The sequence below is a fragment of the Caretta caretta genome, chromosome 28 (genome assembly GCF_965140235.1).
Source record: "Caretta caretta isolate rCarCar2 chromosome 28, rCarCar1.hap1, whole genome shotgun sequence".
Taxonomy (NCBI): Eukaryota; Metazoa; Chordata; order Testudines; family Cheloniidae; genus Caretta; species Caretta caretta.
This window is the reverse complement of record NC_134233.1, coordinates 415377-432084: the sequence shown is the minus strand read 5'-3', so window position 1 is coordinate 432084 and position 16708 is coordinate 415377. Positions and strand designations below refer to the sequence as shown.

At 66.2% G+C, this 16708-nt stretch overlaps 2 protein-coding genes and 1 long non-coding RNA gene across 3 annotated transcripts in view; 2 read left to right on the top strand and 1 right to left on the bottom strand.

The window, feature by feature from the left end:
* LOC125628743 (uncharacterized) overlaps window positions 1-6165 on the bottom strand; it is a 36111-nt gene extending 29946 nt beyond the window's left edge. Inside the window, exons 1-2 of the long non-coding RNA XR_012666217.1 lie at window positions 5966-6165; window positions 3348-3468 (exon numbers count right to left, since the gene is read on the bottom strand). This is a non-coding gene — a long non-coding RNA (uncharacterized LOC125628743). The remainder of the gene's footprint in view (window positions 1-3347; window positions 3469-5965) is intronic.
* Window positions 732-5582, top strand: SERPINE1 (serpin family E member 1). Its single transcript, XM_048834032.2, has 9 exons — window positions 732-824; window positions 1471-1733; window positions 2027-2260; window positions 2400-2594; window positions 2717-2915; window positions 3193-3293; window positions 3440-3526; window positions 3787-3870; window positions 4294-5582. The coding sequence occupies exons 2-9, from the start codon at window positions 1472-1474 to the stop codon at window positions 4329-4331; spliced, it is 1200 nt and encodes a 399-aa protein (XP_048689989.2). The 5' UTR covers window positions 732-824; window position 1471; the 3' UTR covers window positions 4332-5582.
* A 764-nt stretch (window positions 6166-6929) lies between the features above and the next one.
* On the top strand, window positions 6930-15068 carry AP1S1 (adaptor related protein complex 1 subunit sigma 1). The gene is made up of 5 exons (XM_048833983.2): window positions 6930-7081; window positions 9009-9187; window positions 12038-12146; window positions 13169-13306; window positions 14466-15068. Exons 1-5 carry the CDS (start codon window positions 6980-6982, stop codon window positions 14511-14513), a joined length of 576 nt encoding a protein of 191 aa, XP_048689940.1. The 5' UTR covers window positions 6930-6979; the 3' UTR covers window positions 14514-15068.
* The last annotated feature ends 1640 nt before the right edge of the window (window positions 15069-16708 follow it).

Genomic DNA, 16708 nt, shown 5'->3' with positions numbered 1-16708 from the left:
AGGCAGACACTGCATCTGTCCCAGCACAAACCCCTCACACGCACAGCTGTCTGACACACACCCTGCCAAGACAGGCCTGTCTGACACACACCCTGCCAAGACAGGCCTGTCTGACACACACACAAACACACACACACCCTGCCAAGACAGGCCTGTCTGACGCACCCGCACACACACACACACACAGTGCCAAGACAGGCTTCTTGTTTATTTTGTTCCAGAGCTTCCCCATAGCAACGTCCCCCAGCTCTGCCCCCCAACACAGCCCCGCCAGTCTGACCCAGCTCTGCCCCCCTCATCCCCCCAGGGCCAGACCTGGCAGCAAGGGGGAGATGCACTGGGGGGGGGGACACAGCAGAGGATGCTGTCCCCTGGGGGGGGTCACTGTGCACTGGGGCAGCAAAAGGGACTCAGCCCCCCCTTTATCTGGGGGGTATCGCACCCCCCTGGTGAGGACGGCGGGGGGGGCTGGGGCCCACAGTGAGCGCATCAGGGCACAGGGCCACGCCTGCCCTCTGGGGTCCCCGATGCCAGCAGCCCTCGGAGAGGGAAGTCGGGACAGGACAGGAACCCCAACCCCCCGCCCTGCTGGCTTCCCCCCCCCACCACCACCACACACACACACCAAGCCAGGCGCTAGGACCTGGGGACTGTAGCCGTGGAGGGGTGTCCCGTCCCCCACGCAGAGGGGGGGAGGAGAAGGGGGGCGGGGCGGGGCGGGATGAGTTCACCCGGCTTCCTGCGCCCTGGGCGCACGGAGAGCGCATATAAGGCGGAGGGACCGGGGCGCTTGGCACAGCCTCTGGGTCCCGGCACGTCTCCAGGTGAGCACAGCGGCTGGGGTGGGGGGCGCGCACACACACCGGGGGCCGGGCTCTGGGCTCCCTGGAGCCAGCCCGGGGCGTGCGCCCTTGGACAGCCCCTGCTTAGGGGATGGCGGGGTGTCCAGGCTGGAATCGGCCTGGGGTTGGGGGCTTACGGGGAGCCGTGGGGGGCTTACGGGGAGCCGTGGGCTGTTTGTAGGGGGGGCGAGTAGAGGTGCCACTAAGCGCTGATGTTCCACGCGGCTCCAGGAGGGGAGTAGGGGCTGGTGGGTCAGAGCAGGGGGGGCTGGGAGCCAGGACTCCTGGGTTCTCTCCCCGGCTCTGGGAGGGGAGTGTGGGCTGGTGGGTCAGAGCAGGGGGGGCTGGGAGCCAGGACTCCTGGGTTCTCTCCCCGGCTCTGGGAAGGGAGTGTGGGCTGGTGGGTTGGAGCAGGGGGGGCTGGGAGCCGGGACGCCTGGGTTCTCTCCCTGGCTCTGGGAGGGGAGTGGGGGCTGGGGGTTACAGCAGGGGGGCTGGGAGCCAGGACTCCTGGCTTCTCTCCCCGGCCCTGGGAGGGGAGTGGGGGCTGGTGGGTTAGAGCACCGTGAGTGGCTGGGAGCCAGGACTCCTGAGTTCTTTTCTAACCCTTCCTGCTTTCTCCCTCTAGGATGCAGCTCCCACTAGTGGTTCTGGCCGGCATGGCCCTCCTGTGCGTGGCCGACCCGCTGCGCCACCCCACCAGCTCCCGTGTGGCCCATCTCTCTGCCGACTTTGGGGTGAAGGTTTTCCGGGAGGTGGCCAAGGCATCCCCGGATCGTAACGTGGCCTTCTCCCCTTTCGGGGTGGCCTCTGTGCTGGCCATGCTGCAGATGGCAGCTGCTGGGGAGAGCCGGAGTCAGATCAAGGCAGCCATGGAGTATGGGGTCAATGGTAAGGGGCTGGGGAAGGGGCGCTCTCCCCAACAGTCAGTACTGGTCCTAATGCCCCAGCATGGTGCGAGTGGGCCCCTGTGTAACCAGCCGCCCCGCCCCAGAGGTGGCTGCATCTCAGCGCCGGGCAAGGGGTCCCTGGATAACCAGACACCCTGCCCCAGACATGGGCGCATCTCAGCGCCGGGCGAGGGGTCCCCATATAACCAGCTGCCCTGCCCCGTCTCCACACTGTGAGATACCCTTCATAGCGTTAACCCTTCATTGCCCTGACAAGCCATGCCTCCCCTGCAGAGCGGGGCGTCCCCCAGGCCCTGCGGTGGCTCCGCAAGGAGCTGACGGCCCCGAAGAACCAGGACAAGGTGGACGTTGCCGACGCGCTCTTCGTGCAGCGGGACCTGGGGCTGGCCCCCGGGTTCATGAAGACGTTCACCCGCGCCTTCCGCCAGACCGTCAAACAGGTCAACTTCACGGAGGGCGAGCGGGCTCGCTTCATCATCAACGCCTGGGTCCAGGACAGCACCCACGGTGAGCGGCTGGGACTCCTGGGTTCCCTCCCTGGCTCTGGGAGGGGAGTGGGGGCTGGTGGGTCAGAGCAGGGGGGCTGGGAGCCAGGACTCCTGGGTTCCATTGCCCTCTGACCCCCAACCCCCGCCCGTGGTTGCAGGGATGATCAGTGACTTCCTGGGGCCGGGCACCGTGGACGACCTGACCCGCCTGGTGCTGGTGAACGCGGTGTATTTCAAGGGGCTCTGGAAGCTGCCCTTCCCGGAGGCGGCCACACACTGGCGTGTCTTCCACAAGTCGGACGGGAGCAGCGTGGTGGTGCCCATGATGGAGCAGACGGCCAAGTTCAACTACGGTCAGTGGCGGCCCCTGGCGGGGGTGGGGGGCGGTTGGCGGGTCTGACCCTCCCCAGCCCGGGCGGGGAGCGGGGGGTGGCGGCCCTGCCCTGTTAACCCCGTCTCTCCCCGCTCCACCCAGGCGAGTTCTCCACCCCGGACCAAGTGGACTACGATGTGCTGGAGCTGCCGTACCACGGGGAAACGCTCAGCATGCTCATCGCCGCCCCGTACCGCCGAGAGGTGCCCCTGGCCGCCCTGACCCGAGTCCTCGACGCCCGGCTGGTGGGCGAGTGGAAGGCGAACATGACCCGAGTGCCCCGGCTGCTCGTGCTTCCCAAGTGAGAACCCGCCCCCCCTTGTCCTCAAGCCAGGATGCCTGGGTTCTCTCCCTGGCTCTGAGAGGGGAGTGGGGGCTGGTGGGTGAGAGCAGGGGGGGCTGGGAGCCAGGACTCCTGGGTTCTATTTCTGCACCAGGACACTAGGTGAAGCCCTGGTGCCGATGTGGTACTTCATGGGGTTTTCAGTGCCCACACTCCCGGGGCAGACACTGGGGGGGCTGCAGCTGTTTCCACCACCCCACTCCTGGTGCTGAGCCCCTACTTCGCCCCCCTACAGGTTCTCCCTGGAGAGTGAATCCGACCTGCGCCAGCCCCTGCAGCAGCTGGGCGTGAGGGACGTCTTCAACCCCAGCGCCGCGGACTTCACCAGCCTCTCAGGTGAGGGCCTCACCCCTGCATGGGGATGCCCCCTCCGCCCACTCTGTCTCCTACCTGCCTGTGCGTCGTCCCTCGGGTGCTGGGAGGGGGGAGGCACTGGGGCCGGGACCCCGGCTCACGGCTCTGTGTCTCTCTCTCTCTCACAGCCGAGGAGTCTCTGTACGTGGCCCAGGCCCTGCAGAAGGTGAAGATCGAGGTGAATGAGAGCGGCACCAAAGCCTCCTCCGCTACAGGTGAGCAGGTCACTGGCCTGACGGCTCCCAGGGGTGCACTGGGGGCTGGCCTGGGAGCTCCCCATCCCACGGCTTCGCCTCAGCTGGCCGGCCTGGGGGTACAGAGGGGCCAGCCAGAGAGCTTCTCTAGTCTGCCATGGCCCATCCCACGGGGGCATTGAGCGCTGTGGCCCCAGGTGGGTGGGGCCAACATCTTGCAGCTCTGTTAGCGGGACAGCCCAGCCGACTCCCGGGGGTGACGTCTGGTTCCTTTCTTCCAGCCGCCATCCTCTACGCCCGGATGGCCCCCCTGGAGATCATCATGGACAGGCCCTTCCTCTTCATGGTGCGGCATAACCCCACAGGTGAGGATCAGTCCCTTGTCCTGAACAGCTGGACCCTGTTCCCTCCCAAAGCCAGGGAGAGAACCCAGGAGTCCGGGCTCCCTGCCCCCCTGCTCTCATCCACCAGCCCCCTCTCCCCTCCCAGAGCCAGGGAGAGAACCCACAGTGCCCAGCCTCTTCCCTAAGGCTTGAGGAATGCCAGGAAGGGCTCAGCCATGGGGCCCACCTACCTTGGCACCCTGCTGCCCATCCCAGCTGTCAGAGGACAGGGCAGGGGCTCAGCACCATACAGCTTGGTGTGGGCCTGTGCCCTCTGGCCTACGGTGAGGGAAGGAGAGAGTGGTGTGGGGAGGGGGAGCAGTGGAGCGGGCAAGGTTGGGAGGAGGCCAGCTGTGACCATCTTGACTCCCCCACCCACTCACCCCCCTGTTCTCTGCCCCCCAGGTGCCATCCTCTTCATGGGACAGGTGATGGAGCCCTGAGCGTGGGGACCCCCCCTGCGCTAGGAGCAGACTGGGAAGCGAGCCCCTCTCTGGGGGCAGGGGCTCTGCCCCACCCACCCCTCCCAGTGTGAGGAGGAGGTGCCTGTCCTGTTCAGTTTGACTCTGGGGGTGTCCCTGCCCCCCCCACTCCCCACCATGGATTTCAGGGCAGCAGGCCCCTCAAGGGGGCCTATGCCACTCAGTGTTGGCACCATGTCGGACGGTAGTCGCTGGGCTGTCCCTGATGGCCGGAAATCCCAGGTATGCTGTTGCCCTGTGGGGCCCAGCCTGGGGCTTGCATCTACCCCACAGCGACTCAGTTCCCCTGGTCCTACCGTGCCCGGGCCCCAGGATTTGCATGGATTCCAGGGGGTTTGCACTGGAGGCTGCTACCTCACCCTCTCCTCTGGGGGGGGTGTCAGGAACCCTCTTCTCGGTCAGGGGGGCTAGGGGGCCCCCTATGGGCTGGGCATGAATGTATGGGAGAGTAATATATTGTAGAGGACCTAATATATTCCTAGCTTTGTTTGCACTTGAGGGGCCTGCATGGGGTGGGTGGGCGAGGGGGGTGCCCCAAAGGGGCGGCCAGAGCGATGCCGCTCTGACCTTTTGTCCACTGTGGAAGCACAAACTCCCCGTTTCTCTCCCAAGACCTGCTCTTCTGACAGTTCGGCGGGCGCCTTAGGGCAGGCGGGCAGCCCTCCTTTTCTCGGCCTGTGTCGCTCCCCGCCGCGCAGGAAGCCGGGTGAAGCAATCGGCACATGCGGCCGGCAGGGCTGCGCGTGCAGATAAGGGCCGGTGGTGAGTCACCCTCACCAGCCGCACGCAGCCCCCCAGAAATATCAGCAGCTGTTTAAAAATAACTGAGGTGGTGTGGGCCTTGGACAGTCATGTTTTCCCACCCCCTCACCACCCACAGCTTCCTCCTCGGTGTGAAAGGAACAGCACGCAGGGTGGGGATTTAAATACCCCACCACTGACCCCAGGCATCCCGCTCAGCAGTGCCTTAAAGGGCTGTGACCTTAGCCGCCCTGAGGCACCATCCATTTTCCTATACCCCCCCCGGGGCCTTTGGTGCGTGGGGACCCCCTCTCCTTGCCAGGACCCCTCTCTCCCCTTTGCGGCGAGGCAGGATTTCTGTACTTGTATGGGATGTGCCCACGTGTGGGGGTGTGTATGGATTTTTGAATGAAATGGTTTCTATTACACTTTTGAGATGTAAGAAAAGCAATAAAAAAATCTCTATGGAAACACGGTGTCGGCTTGGTATGGCCCCGGCTTTGCTCGCTGCCCCTATCCCTGGCCCTGGCACCCTGTGTTCTCCGGATCCACGGGCCCACCCCCTGGCACCCATGCTCTGCTCTGAGCCCTGATCCCTGCCCGCTGGCTGTGGGAAGGGGCTGGGGTGGGGTCACAGGCTGTAGCGGGGGCTGATAAATGAGGTGTAGGGTCAGCCCTGCCCCATGGCATTGGGGGGCAGCACTTGCTGCAAGGGGAACCCCCCCACCACTACCCTCCAAGCCCTGCTCCCTGCAGCACACGCCCCCTCGCGCAGCAGTGGGGTCAGCCCTGATTGCAGGGGTGTGCCATCCACCCATTCCTTCCTCTATGGGGCAGGCCCTCGGCCTTCTTACCTGCTGGCAGGGTGGCGGCCTCCGAGTGGCAGGGGGTGGCTTCCCTCTGGGTGCGGGGCTCAGTTCGGCCTGCGGCACCCCCTTCGCTCGGTCCTGTGCGTGGTCGGCGAGCTCCGCTGCACGGCGGCGTGGTGCGGGGGGGACGAGATGCCCCGGGGGAGAGGGGGCAGAACCCCGGGCCTAGCTGTGCCCCACCCCATCCTCCCCTATGGCCCCCCTCCCCTTGGCTGTGCCCCCCTCTACTCAGCCTTGGCCCTATCCCTCCCCCTCGACTTAGCCATGGCCCCCATTCCCCCGTGGCCCCCCTCAACTCCACCATGCTCCCATCCCGCATGGCCCCTTCCACTCTGCCATGGCCCCCATTCCCCCATGGACCCCCTCCATTTTTGTCCTGGGCCCCTCCTGCCCCATCCCCCCCTGCCTTCAGGCCCCCAGGATCCTTCACCTGAAAGGCCCCCACGATCCCTGCCCCCCGACACTCCCTTCCTCTGTCCCGGCAACCACCTCCCTGCGTTGCCATGGAGACACACCCGGCCCCTCCCCTGGGCCCCACCTCCCTCCACCTTGCAAAGGAGGCAGGGCCCCCCAACCCGCCCCCCCCACCTATCGTGCCCCCCGTTGCCATGGACACGGCTCCCATTACCGTGGTTACAGGTCACCTGCCCCCGCTGCCATGGTTGCAGGTTACCCACCTTGCCCTTGTTGCCATGGAAACAGTCCCCTCTTGCCCCCGTTGCCATGGTTACAGGTCACCCGCCTCCTCCCTCCTGCCCCCGTTGCCATGGAAACAGCTCCCCCCTCCTCTTTCCGGAAGAGGCTCCTGCCCCTGGCTATGGGTCCCTCGCCCCCTCCATTCTACCCCCGTTGCCATAGTTACAGATCCCCCCGCCACCCCTGCCCCCGTTGCCATGGAAACGGCTTCCCCCGCCCCCGCCCTCTTGCCCCCGTTGCCAGGGAGACGGCTCCCCCCTTCCCCCCTCCCGGAAGTGGCTCCTGCCCCGCGATCCCCGGCGCATGCGCAGCGCGGCGAGGCCGGGCCCGGGCTCGGTACCTGGCCAGGTTGAGCGAGGCGACCGGACCGGACCGGACGGGCCGGTGGGGGGAGGCGTCGCCATGGTGAGCGCGGGGGGGCCGGGCCGGGCCGGTGGGGGGGGCTGGTGCACGTGGCAATGTGGGGGGGTTGGGGGGAACCTGGGGGGGGGGGCTGGAGCACCTGCCGATGCGGGAGGAGGACTGGGGGGGCCGTGGGGGGTTGGGGGGAGCCGGGGGGGGCTGGCCCGTGGGGGGGGGGCTGGAGCACCTGGCGATGCGGGAGAGGGACTGGGGGGGCCGTAGGGGGTTGGGGGGGAGCCGGGGGGGGCTGGCCCGTGGGGGGGGGGCTGGAGCACCTGGCGATGCGGGAGGGGGACTGGGGGGGCCGTGGGGGGTTGGGGGGAACCGGGGGGGGCTGGCCCGTGGGGGGGGGGCTGGAGCACCTGGCGATGCGGGAGGGGGACTGGGGGGGCCGGGGGCCGTTGGGGGGAGCCTGGGGGAAGCTGGGCCCGTGGGGGGGGCTGGAGCACCTGGCAATGCGGGAGGGGGACTGGGGGGGCCGTAGGGGGTTGGGGGGAGCCGGGGGGGGCTGGCCCGTGGGGGGGGGGCTGGAGCACCTGGCGATGCGGGAGGGGGACTGGGGGGGCCGGGGGGGCTGGGCCCGTGGGGGGGCTGGAGCACCTGGCGATGCGGGAGGGAGACTGGGGGGGCCGTGGGGCACTGTGCCCCTGGGGAGGGGGGCTAGGGGAGAAGGGCAGAGGCTGAGCTGGGGGGCAGCCCACAGATGGCAGCTCAGGGTGGGGGCTGGGCTGGGGGCGGGGGGGCACCCTCGGCTGGGGCCGCTGGGTGCTCACGGACCCAGGAGTCCGGGCAGCAGGGAGCGGAGATGGCCAGTGGGGCTGGGTTGACGTAGAATCCGTTACATTTCGGGGGTCGGGGCCCAGGGCGCATCTGCCCCACGCACTGTCTCGTGAACAGCCACGTGAACGGTGCCCCCCCCCCCGCCCCCAGCTCTGCGATCTGAACCCGCCTGCCACGTGGCTTGTGTCCCTGCTGGGAAACGGCTTCGAACACTGTTGCCACCCCTAGTGTAGACAGGACCTGAGTGCCGGAGGCAGGGCCGAACCCCTGAGCTGCGGCAACACGCGGGGGCTGCGTGTGACGTTTGCAACCCCGAGGGGCCGGCTTGTTGCCGCCCCTAGTGTAGACAGGACCTGCGCGCCACGTGTCAGGCGCTGTGCGATTTGCGTGGTGGGTGATGGGGCCCCGCTTGGGGTGCTGTGTGGCAGCACGGTTGTCACGGGGTGGTGCGGACGTGTCGAGGAGAGGTGTCACACCCCGGAGCAGTCCCGGGTGGAGCTAGGGCCTGTGTGGCCCGTACGGGGATAGTGTGTGTTGGGGGTGGGGGGGAGAAGCAGTCGAACGGCTGTGATGGGACTACGCTGTTGCAACCCTTAGTGTAGACAGGAGCTGTGCGTCCGGCCGGGCCCGGCGCAGGGTCCGAGCGGCTCCTCCTTGGAGCCCCTTTGAAAGGAGTGGGGCTGCCTGGGGTCGCCGGGCCTGCCCCAGCGAACAGCCCGGGCAGGGCTACGGCAGTGCATCGTGACTAATGGCGGGGCCCGGGACGGGTCCGGGCCCGGCGATGACGTCTCCATCCGGCTCCCTGGCGGGCCCGGAGCGGGTGGCTTCCGGCTCGCCCAGCCATGGGCGCCTCGATCCTTGGCCGCCTCGCTAGCCCCTCCGGGGCTGGGGCCTCACGTGGGGCCTGGGGGGGGCAGGGCTGCGGGACACCCCTCCGCCGGGGGCTGGGGTCTGCCGGCGACACCAGCCAGCAGCTGCTTCTGCGTGGCAGCCCGAGGGGATGGGGGTCGCCGCCAGCCTGCTAGGGCCCTCGCTGCCCCAGCCTGCCACCCGCCGCGCGCTGTGTCACAGGGTGGGGAAACTGAGGCGCGGAGCGGGGGGTGGGACCCAGGCGTCCGGTCTGAGCCGGTCTCGCCCCCCGCCCCCGCAGATGCGGTTCATGCTCCTGTTCAGCCGGCAGGGGAAGCTGCGGCTGCAGAAGTGGTACCTGGCCACCTCGGACAAGGAGAAGAAGAAGATGGTGCGGGAGCTGATGCAAGTGGTGCTCGCCCGCAAGCCCAAGATGTGCAGCTTCCTGGAGTGGAGGGACCTCAAGGTGGTCTACAAAAGGTGATTCCCCCCCCACACACACACACACACCCCCACCCCGCCCTTCCGCTCACCTGGCGGCCCCGCCCCCCTGGCTGGGAGCAGCGGCGGCCCCACCCCGCCGCCAGGTGAGGCTCCCGCCGTGAGTCAGCGACTGCAGCTGCCTCCCTGCCCTGCCCCCCGCCAGGGCGAGGCCCGGGGGTGGCGTGAAGCAGAGGGGGCCAGGGAAGGACCCGTGGGGAGCGGTCGTAGCCCCGTCCGGACAGGCAGCGGCCAGGGGCCCTAATGGGGTGGGGGACTTTGAGGGAGGGCCCTCCCCCGCCCCGTTTTGAAAATCTGGCCACTGAAGGCTGTGTCCAGGTGCCCCCCCTTCCCCCTGCCAGTCACCCCTCGGAGTCCTTGGCTGGTGCGTGCCAGGGCCCAAGCCGCCTTCAGGGGGCGCCAGCAGCCCATTAACGGCTCATCTAGCGGTGAGGGTCCCAGCGGCGGGGGGCAGCCCCAGCAGCCAGCCCCCCCTCACACGCACAGACCCCCCCCATAATCCCCTGCACACACAGCTCCCCCCTCGCACGCACAGACCCCCCATAATCCCCTGCACACACAGCTCCCCCCTCGCACGCACAGACTCCCCATAATCCCTCCCCCACACAGCTCCCCCTCACACGCACAGACCCCCCCATAATCCCCTCCACACACAGCTCCTTCTCACACGCACAGACCCCCCCATAATCCCGTCCACACACAGCTCCCCCTTCACACGCACAGACCCCCCATAATCCCTCCCACACACAGCTCCCCCTCACATGCACAGACCCCCCCATAATCCCCTCCACACACAGCTCCCCCCTCGCACGCACAGATTCCCCATAATCCCTCCCACACACAGCTCCTTCTCACAGGCACAGACCCCCCCATAATGCCGTCCACACACAACTCCCCCCTTGCACGCACAGACCCCCCCATAATCCCTCCCACACACAGCTCCCCTTCACACGCACAGACACCCATAATCCCTCCCACACACAGCTCCTCCCTCGCACGCACAGACCCCCCCATAATCCCCTCCACACACAGCTTCCCCCTCGCACGCACAGACCCCCCCATAATCCCCTCCACACAAAGCTCCCCCATAGTACGCACAGACCCCCCCATAATCCCTCCCACACACAGCTCCCCCCTCGCATGCACAGACCTCCCATAATCCCCCACACACACAGCTCCCCCCTCGCATGCCTGGACCCCCCATAATCCCCTCCACACACAGCTCCCCCCTCACATGCACAGACCCCCCATAATCCCCTCCACACACAGCTCCCCCCTCGCACGCACAGACCCCCCATAATCCCTCCACACACAGCTCCCCCCTCGCACGCACAGACTCCCCATAATCCCTCCACACACAGCTCCTTCTCACACGCACAGACACCCCATAATCCCTTCCACACACAGCTCCCCCTCACACGCACAGACCCCCCATAATCCCTCCCACACACAGCTCCTCCTCACACGCACAGACACCCATAGTCCCTCCCACACCCAGCTCCCCCCTCGGACGCACAGACCCCCCATAATCCCCTCCACACAAAGCTCCCCCCTCGCACGCACAGACCCCCCCATAATCCCCTCCACGCACAGCTCACCCCTCGCACGCACAGTCCCCCCATAATCCCTCCCACACACAGCTGCCCCCTCGCACACACAGACCCCCCCATAATCCCTTCCACACACAGCTCCCCCCTTGCACGCACAGACCCCCCATAATACCCTCCGCACACAGCTCCCCCCTCGCACGCACAGACCCCCCATAATCCCTCCCACACACAGCTCCTTCTCACACACACAGACTCCCCATAATCCCCTCCACACACAGCTCCCCCCTCGCACGCACAGACCCCCCATAATCCCTCCCACACAGAGCTTCTCCCTCACATGCACAGACCCCCCATAATCCCCTCCACACACAGCTCCTCCTCACATGCACAGACCCCCCCATAATCCCTCCCACACACAGCTCCTTCTCACACGCACAGACCCCCCATAATCCCCTCCACACACAGCTCCCCCTCGCACGCACAGACCCCCCATAATCCCTTCCACACACAGCTCCCCCCTCACACGCACAGACCTCCCTATACTCCCCCACACACACAGCTCCCCCCTCACACGCACAGAACCCCCTTAATCCCCTCCACACACAGTTCCCCCCTCGCACGCATAGACCCCCCATAATCCCCTCCACACACAGATCCTTTCCCACCACCACCACCCTAGGGGAGAAAGGAATTTTCCTGGTGCCAGCCCCCCCTAGAGGGGACAGGCCCCATGTCCCATTCCCCGGCGCCCTGAGCCAGCTAGTCCCCGCCCTGGGGCTGGATGGGGGTCGGTGCCCCCTAGAAGCAAAAGGCCCAATTCCCTGCCCCCCCCCCGAGCCAGCCAGTCCCCGCCCTGGGGGCCGGGTGGGAGTCAGTGCCCCAGTCTTACCCCGTCTCCAGGCCACTCGCTGGCCCGTAGCCTGCAGTCTGTCGTCATCCTTGCAGACCCGTTGCTGGGCTGGGAGCCAGAGCCCAGCTGCCCCGCCACACGGCATTGTCAGCACCTGCCACGTGCCACGCTGGCGGCCCAAGCAGAAGCACTGGAGGGCTGAACGGGCCATGGGGAACCTGGGGGTGGGGGGCAGTTTCCCCTTGCACTGCCCTGCTCTGGGCCCAGGAGGAGCAGGGGGCATAACAGGAGGGAACAGGGAGAGTCAGGGGTCTCTGACTCTGCACGTACTGTGGGGCCCTGGGATTGGAGCCGGTTATGGGGAACGTGCAGCCTCCCATGTGGCTCCCCCTGCCCCCCCCAGCTGAGCTCTCTGCCGTGCACCCCCAGGTACGCCAGCCTGTACTTCTGCTGTGCCATCGAAGGCCAGGACAACGAGTTGATCACGCTGGAGCTGATCCACCGATACGTGGAGCTGCTGGACAAATACTTCGGCAGCGTGAGTGCGGACCCCCCACGTGCACCCTGCAGCCGGGCACGTGGGTCTGGGGTCCCGGGGGCATGGGGCAGGCAGTGACCCTAGGGTGGGTGTGGTGCCGTGGAGACGGGCAGCGGGACTTGCTGATCCTAGGCGAGGGGCCTGGGTGACCCCGGGATCCTTTCATCCGTGCGGAGGGCCCCGTGGGTGGATGGACGCTGGCACGTGGTGTCAAATCCCAGCTAATCCCCTGCGCATTAACTCTGCCTCCTTAATCCCCCCAGGAGCCCTGCCCGCTGAGCTGCGGGGGATAGAAACGCTAATTGGGCTTAGCGGGGCCTGGTCTAATCCGGCTAATTCCCTGTCACGGAGCCGCAGGCTTTCGGAGCGACCCCAGGGCCCCACTCTGCCGCCAGGGCAGGTCCCGTGGCCTCAACACCTCCTAGACTGAGCCTCCGGGCTCCAGCCTCCCGGGACTCCCCCGCCCGGGCGCCGTTCCGGAACAGGGGTGTCTCGGTCACGGGGACGCAGCCCAGCTCACGCCGCCCAGCTGAGGTGGCCCCTGTTTCCCGGCTCGCGCTCTCGGATGTCCTTCCCCAGGCAGGCCAGCAGAGAGCGGCTAGCGTCTTCCAAAGCCCACGCTGCGCGTCCCCTGCCCCGCAGCTCTCCATCCTGTGGTCTCCAGCCGGGGTTGTGCCCAGCTTCCCTGCGGAGAGCCGGGGAATCCGCCGCCAGGCGTTAATGTCCGGGCCACCGGGTTTGCCGCTGATCTGGGCTGGCCGCGGCCAGTCCTTTCAACGACCCGTTCAGCCCACCCGGTGGGAGCAGAGGCTTCGTCAACGCTGCCACGCGGGCAGGAGTAAGTCGTGTCGCTCCGGGGTGGGGATGTTCCACCCCACGCCCCCCGGAGCGGCGTAAGTTACACCGCCCTGCGCGTCACGCTGTGCTGGCAGGAGCAGGCTTGGAGCCAGGACTCCTGGGTTCTCCCCCCGACCCCGCTCCGGGCAGCCCTGATTCTCCCCTCTCCTTCCCTTCCGCCCCAGGTATGCGAGCTGGATATCATCTTCAACTTTGAGAAGGCCTATTTCATCCTGGACGAGTTCCTCATGGGCGGGGAGATCCAAGACACCTCCAAGAAGAGCGTGCTGAAGGCCATCGAGCAGGCTGACCTGCTGCAGGAGGTAGGGGGAGCTGGGGGGGGTGGGTTGGGCCTCTCAACGGGGGAGCGGGGGGAACCTGCCAATGCTTCCCCCCCACCCCCCAGCTGGAGCAGAGCCAGGAGTTGCAGCACCAGCCGCAAGCCCCAGAGCGCTGGGTTCATGCCGCGGAGCTGGGCATGGCCTGCTCCCGCCTGCATCCCGAGACAGGAATTAACCCCTGCCGGCACCCCCGGACACAGGGCCGCCCTCCAGCTGGGCATGAACCCCTGGGGTGCCACCGCGCTCCCGGGGATGGGGATCAGAGCCCAGCCGCCCCCTCCCTGAGCAGCCCCCCATGTTGTCCCCTGGGTGCTGCTTCCATGACCACATCCATTCAGACCCCCCAGCCAGGTCATCCCCCCACACATACATACACTAGTGGCTGGGGTGAGGGGGCTGGGAACCTGTGCGCCCCCCCCCCCCCACAGTGTCTCCAGCCCCAGCTGTGTCGCAGTGCGGGGGGTGGGGTGGGGGGGCCCCCAGCTCCTACTGCAGGTGCTGTTTCATTGCCTGGTCTGTGGTGCAGGGGGATGAGTCACCGGCTCTGCAGCTCTCTGCTGTGCTCAGCGTGGGCGACCGGGCTGCCAGCAGCCACTTCTCGCTCGCAAACTCCAGCAACCGCCCCGCCCAGCGCCCGAGGGGTTAACGCCCGGGCTTGGGGGGTGGGGGCGATTGGGTCCCTCGCCCGTCCCCGGAGGGCGCTGTGGGGCCAGCATGGCGGGGCTAATGCCAGGCCAGGGTGGTAACTCAATCCAGCCCCTTCTCCGGCACCCTGGGGGTTAATGCCAGGGTGGTGAGAGACATTCCCAGGGTCCCAGCCATCCTGGGGGCACTAGGCTGGGGGGCGCTAGACAGGCCTAGCTCAGGGGGCAGAGGTGTGGCCCGGGGTCTGGGGACAGGCCGGCGAGGCTGAGACCAGCCCAGTTATTGGGGGGAGGGGGAAAGAGAGTTCTCAGCGCCCCCCACTCTGCCCACAACGGGGGTCGCTGCCCTCTCTGGGGCTGTCCCTGGATCCCAGCCCCCTGCAGCGTCTCTGCCACGGGGCTCGAACCTGCTCACGGTGTGTGGGGAGGACGGAGGGACTCTGTCTCCCGCCCCCTGACGTCCCCTCCCTCCCTCCCCCCTTATCTCTGTGCTGCAGGAGGATGAGTCACCCCGCAGCGTGCTGGAGGAGATGGGGCTGGCGTAGCGAGTGGTTCGCTGTGCCTCCCCCCCCGCCCCCCCCCCAGTCCGTCCCGGCTTCGTCGGACACTGCGGGGGCTGCATCTCCGTCTCCCTCGCCCCGTGGGGCAGCAGCCGGACGTGGGACCAGTTCTCCCTGGAGCCGACGGGGGGGTGAGCCCCATGAACTGTGTGTAAAGATATATATACCACTCGGGGGGCCCACGGGACCCTGCCAGAGCCCCCCACCCGGGTCCGTCTCCTTCCCTGCTCCCAGGCGTTCTCCTTCCTGCTGATGGCCTCTCAGAGTAGGGAGAGGGTGGAGAGGGGAGCGGCTGTTCACTGCCTGGCCAGGGGGGGCCTATGCAGAGCGATCGCCCCGACACACTGATCCTGCTGCCGCCCGGAGCAATTGCGACACCACAGCTGGGTACCGCTGGGCCGGGGGCTGCAGGCCGATCCCGGGGTCCCATTTCCCCCAGCGTCTTCGTGGGCGGGGAGCTCAGGGCGTGGGGGAGTGCGTGTGCCCCCCCCCTTCGGGAAACGGGGTCCCCCCCCTTTGGAATAAAGTGTGTGTGGAGAACTTGGCCGTGTAGAGTGAGTTTTGTGGGGGGGGGGTTCTAGCTAACCCCAATGGGTGCGTCTGCACCTGCCTCCCTCCCCCCGTCTGCTGTGTGCAGTAAGTTTTATATGGCTCCGCAGCCGGGGTCGCTCTCGAGGGTCTGTCCCCACCCCACCCCCCGTGCCTAGAACAACCAACCCCCCTGCGGCTGGGGCCGCCTGCACCCGCTCCCTGGAACAGGCTGGGCGGCCTGCAGGATGCCAGGACAGCAGGTGGGTGGGCAGCCTGGCGCTGAAGCCTGGGCCTGCCTGGAAGGGGGGACAGTTCTCCCGTTCCTGGGGCTGCTGCGTGGAACTCGGGTCAGGCCCGAATTCTGCCAGTCCGGATAGTTCTCCCGCCCTCAGTCCCCTCCGGGAAATTGTTGCTGTTTAACTCGGCTCCTCTCCCGGCAGCAGGCCCACAGCACTGCTCGGCCCCTCCTCTCCCGCTGTGAGAACGCAGCCCCCCAGAGCCAGCCCGGCTGGCGTCGAGGTGAAAGATCTGGGCCCGGCTCCCGGTGCTGGAACTCAGGGCTCCTGCTCTGACATAGTCCCTCTGTGTGGCCTCAAGAACGGCCGTACCGGGTCAGCCCGACAGTCCATCCAGCCCAGTGCCCTGTCTGCCGACAGCGGCCAGGGCCGGGGGCCCCAGAGGGAATGAATCATCCAGTGATCCGTCCCCTGTCGCCCATCCCCAGCTCCTGGCAAACAGGGCCTAGGGACACCAGCCCTGCTAATAGCCATTGCTGGACCGTCCTCCAGGAACATCTCTAGTTCTTCTTTGAACGCTGTTATAGTCTTGGCCTTCACCACGTCCTCTGGCAAGGAGTTCCACAAACTGACTGTGCGTTGTGTGAAGAAATACTTCCTTTGGTTTGTTTAAACCCTCTGCCTGTTTGTTTCATTGGGTGGCCCCTAGTTCGTGTGTTATGAGAAGGAGTCAGTAACACTTCCTTCTTTGCTTTCTCCACACCCGTCATGATTTTATAGCCCTCTGTCATACCCCCCCTTAGTTGTCTCTTTTCTAAGCTGAAAAGTCCCAGTATTATTAATCTCTCCTCGTACAGCCACCGTTCTACACCCCTAATCATTTTGGTTGCCCTTTTCTGTATCCTTTCCAATTCCAATGTATCTTTTATGAGATGGGGCGACCACATCTGCACACGGTATTCAAGGTGTGGGTGTCCCACGGATTTATAGAGAGGCAACATGAGATTTTCTGTCTTATTATCTCTCCCTTTCTGAATGATTCCCAACATTCTGTTCACTTTTCCGGCTGCCGCTGCACATTGAGTGGATGTTTTGACCTTGGGTGAGTCACTGCATCTCTCCAGCCTTGGTTTCCCTGTGTGTGAATGGGGAGAATTTGTCTATTTACATTATGACAGGTTTCAGAGTAACAGCCGTGTTAGTCTGTATTCGCAAAAAGAAAAGGAGGACTTGTGGCACCTTAGAGACTAACCAATTTATTTGAGCATGAGCTTTCGTGAGCTACAGCTCACTTCATCGGATGCACACTGTGGAAAGTGTAGAAGATCTTTTTATACACACAAAGCATGAAAAAATACCTCCCCCCACCCCACTCTCCTGCTGGTAATAGCTTATCTAAAGTGATCACTCTCT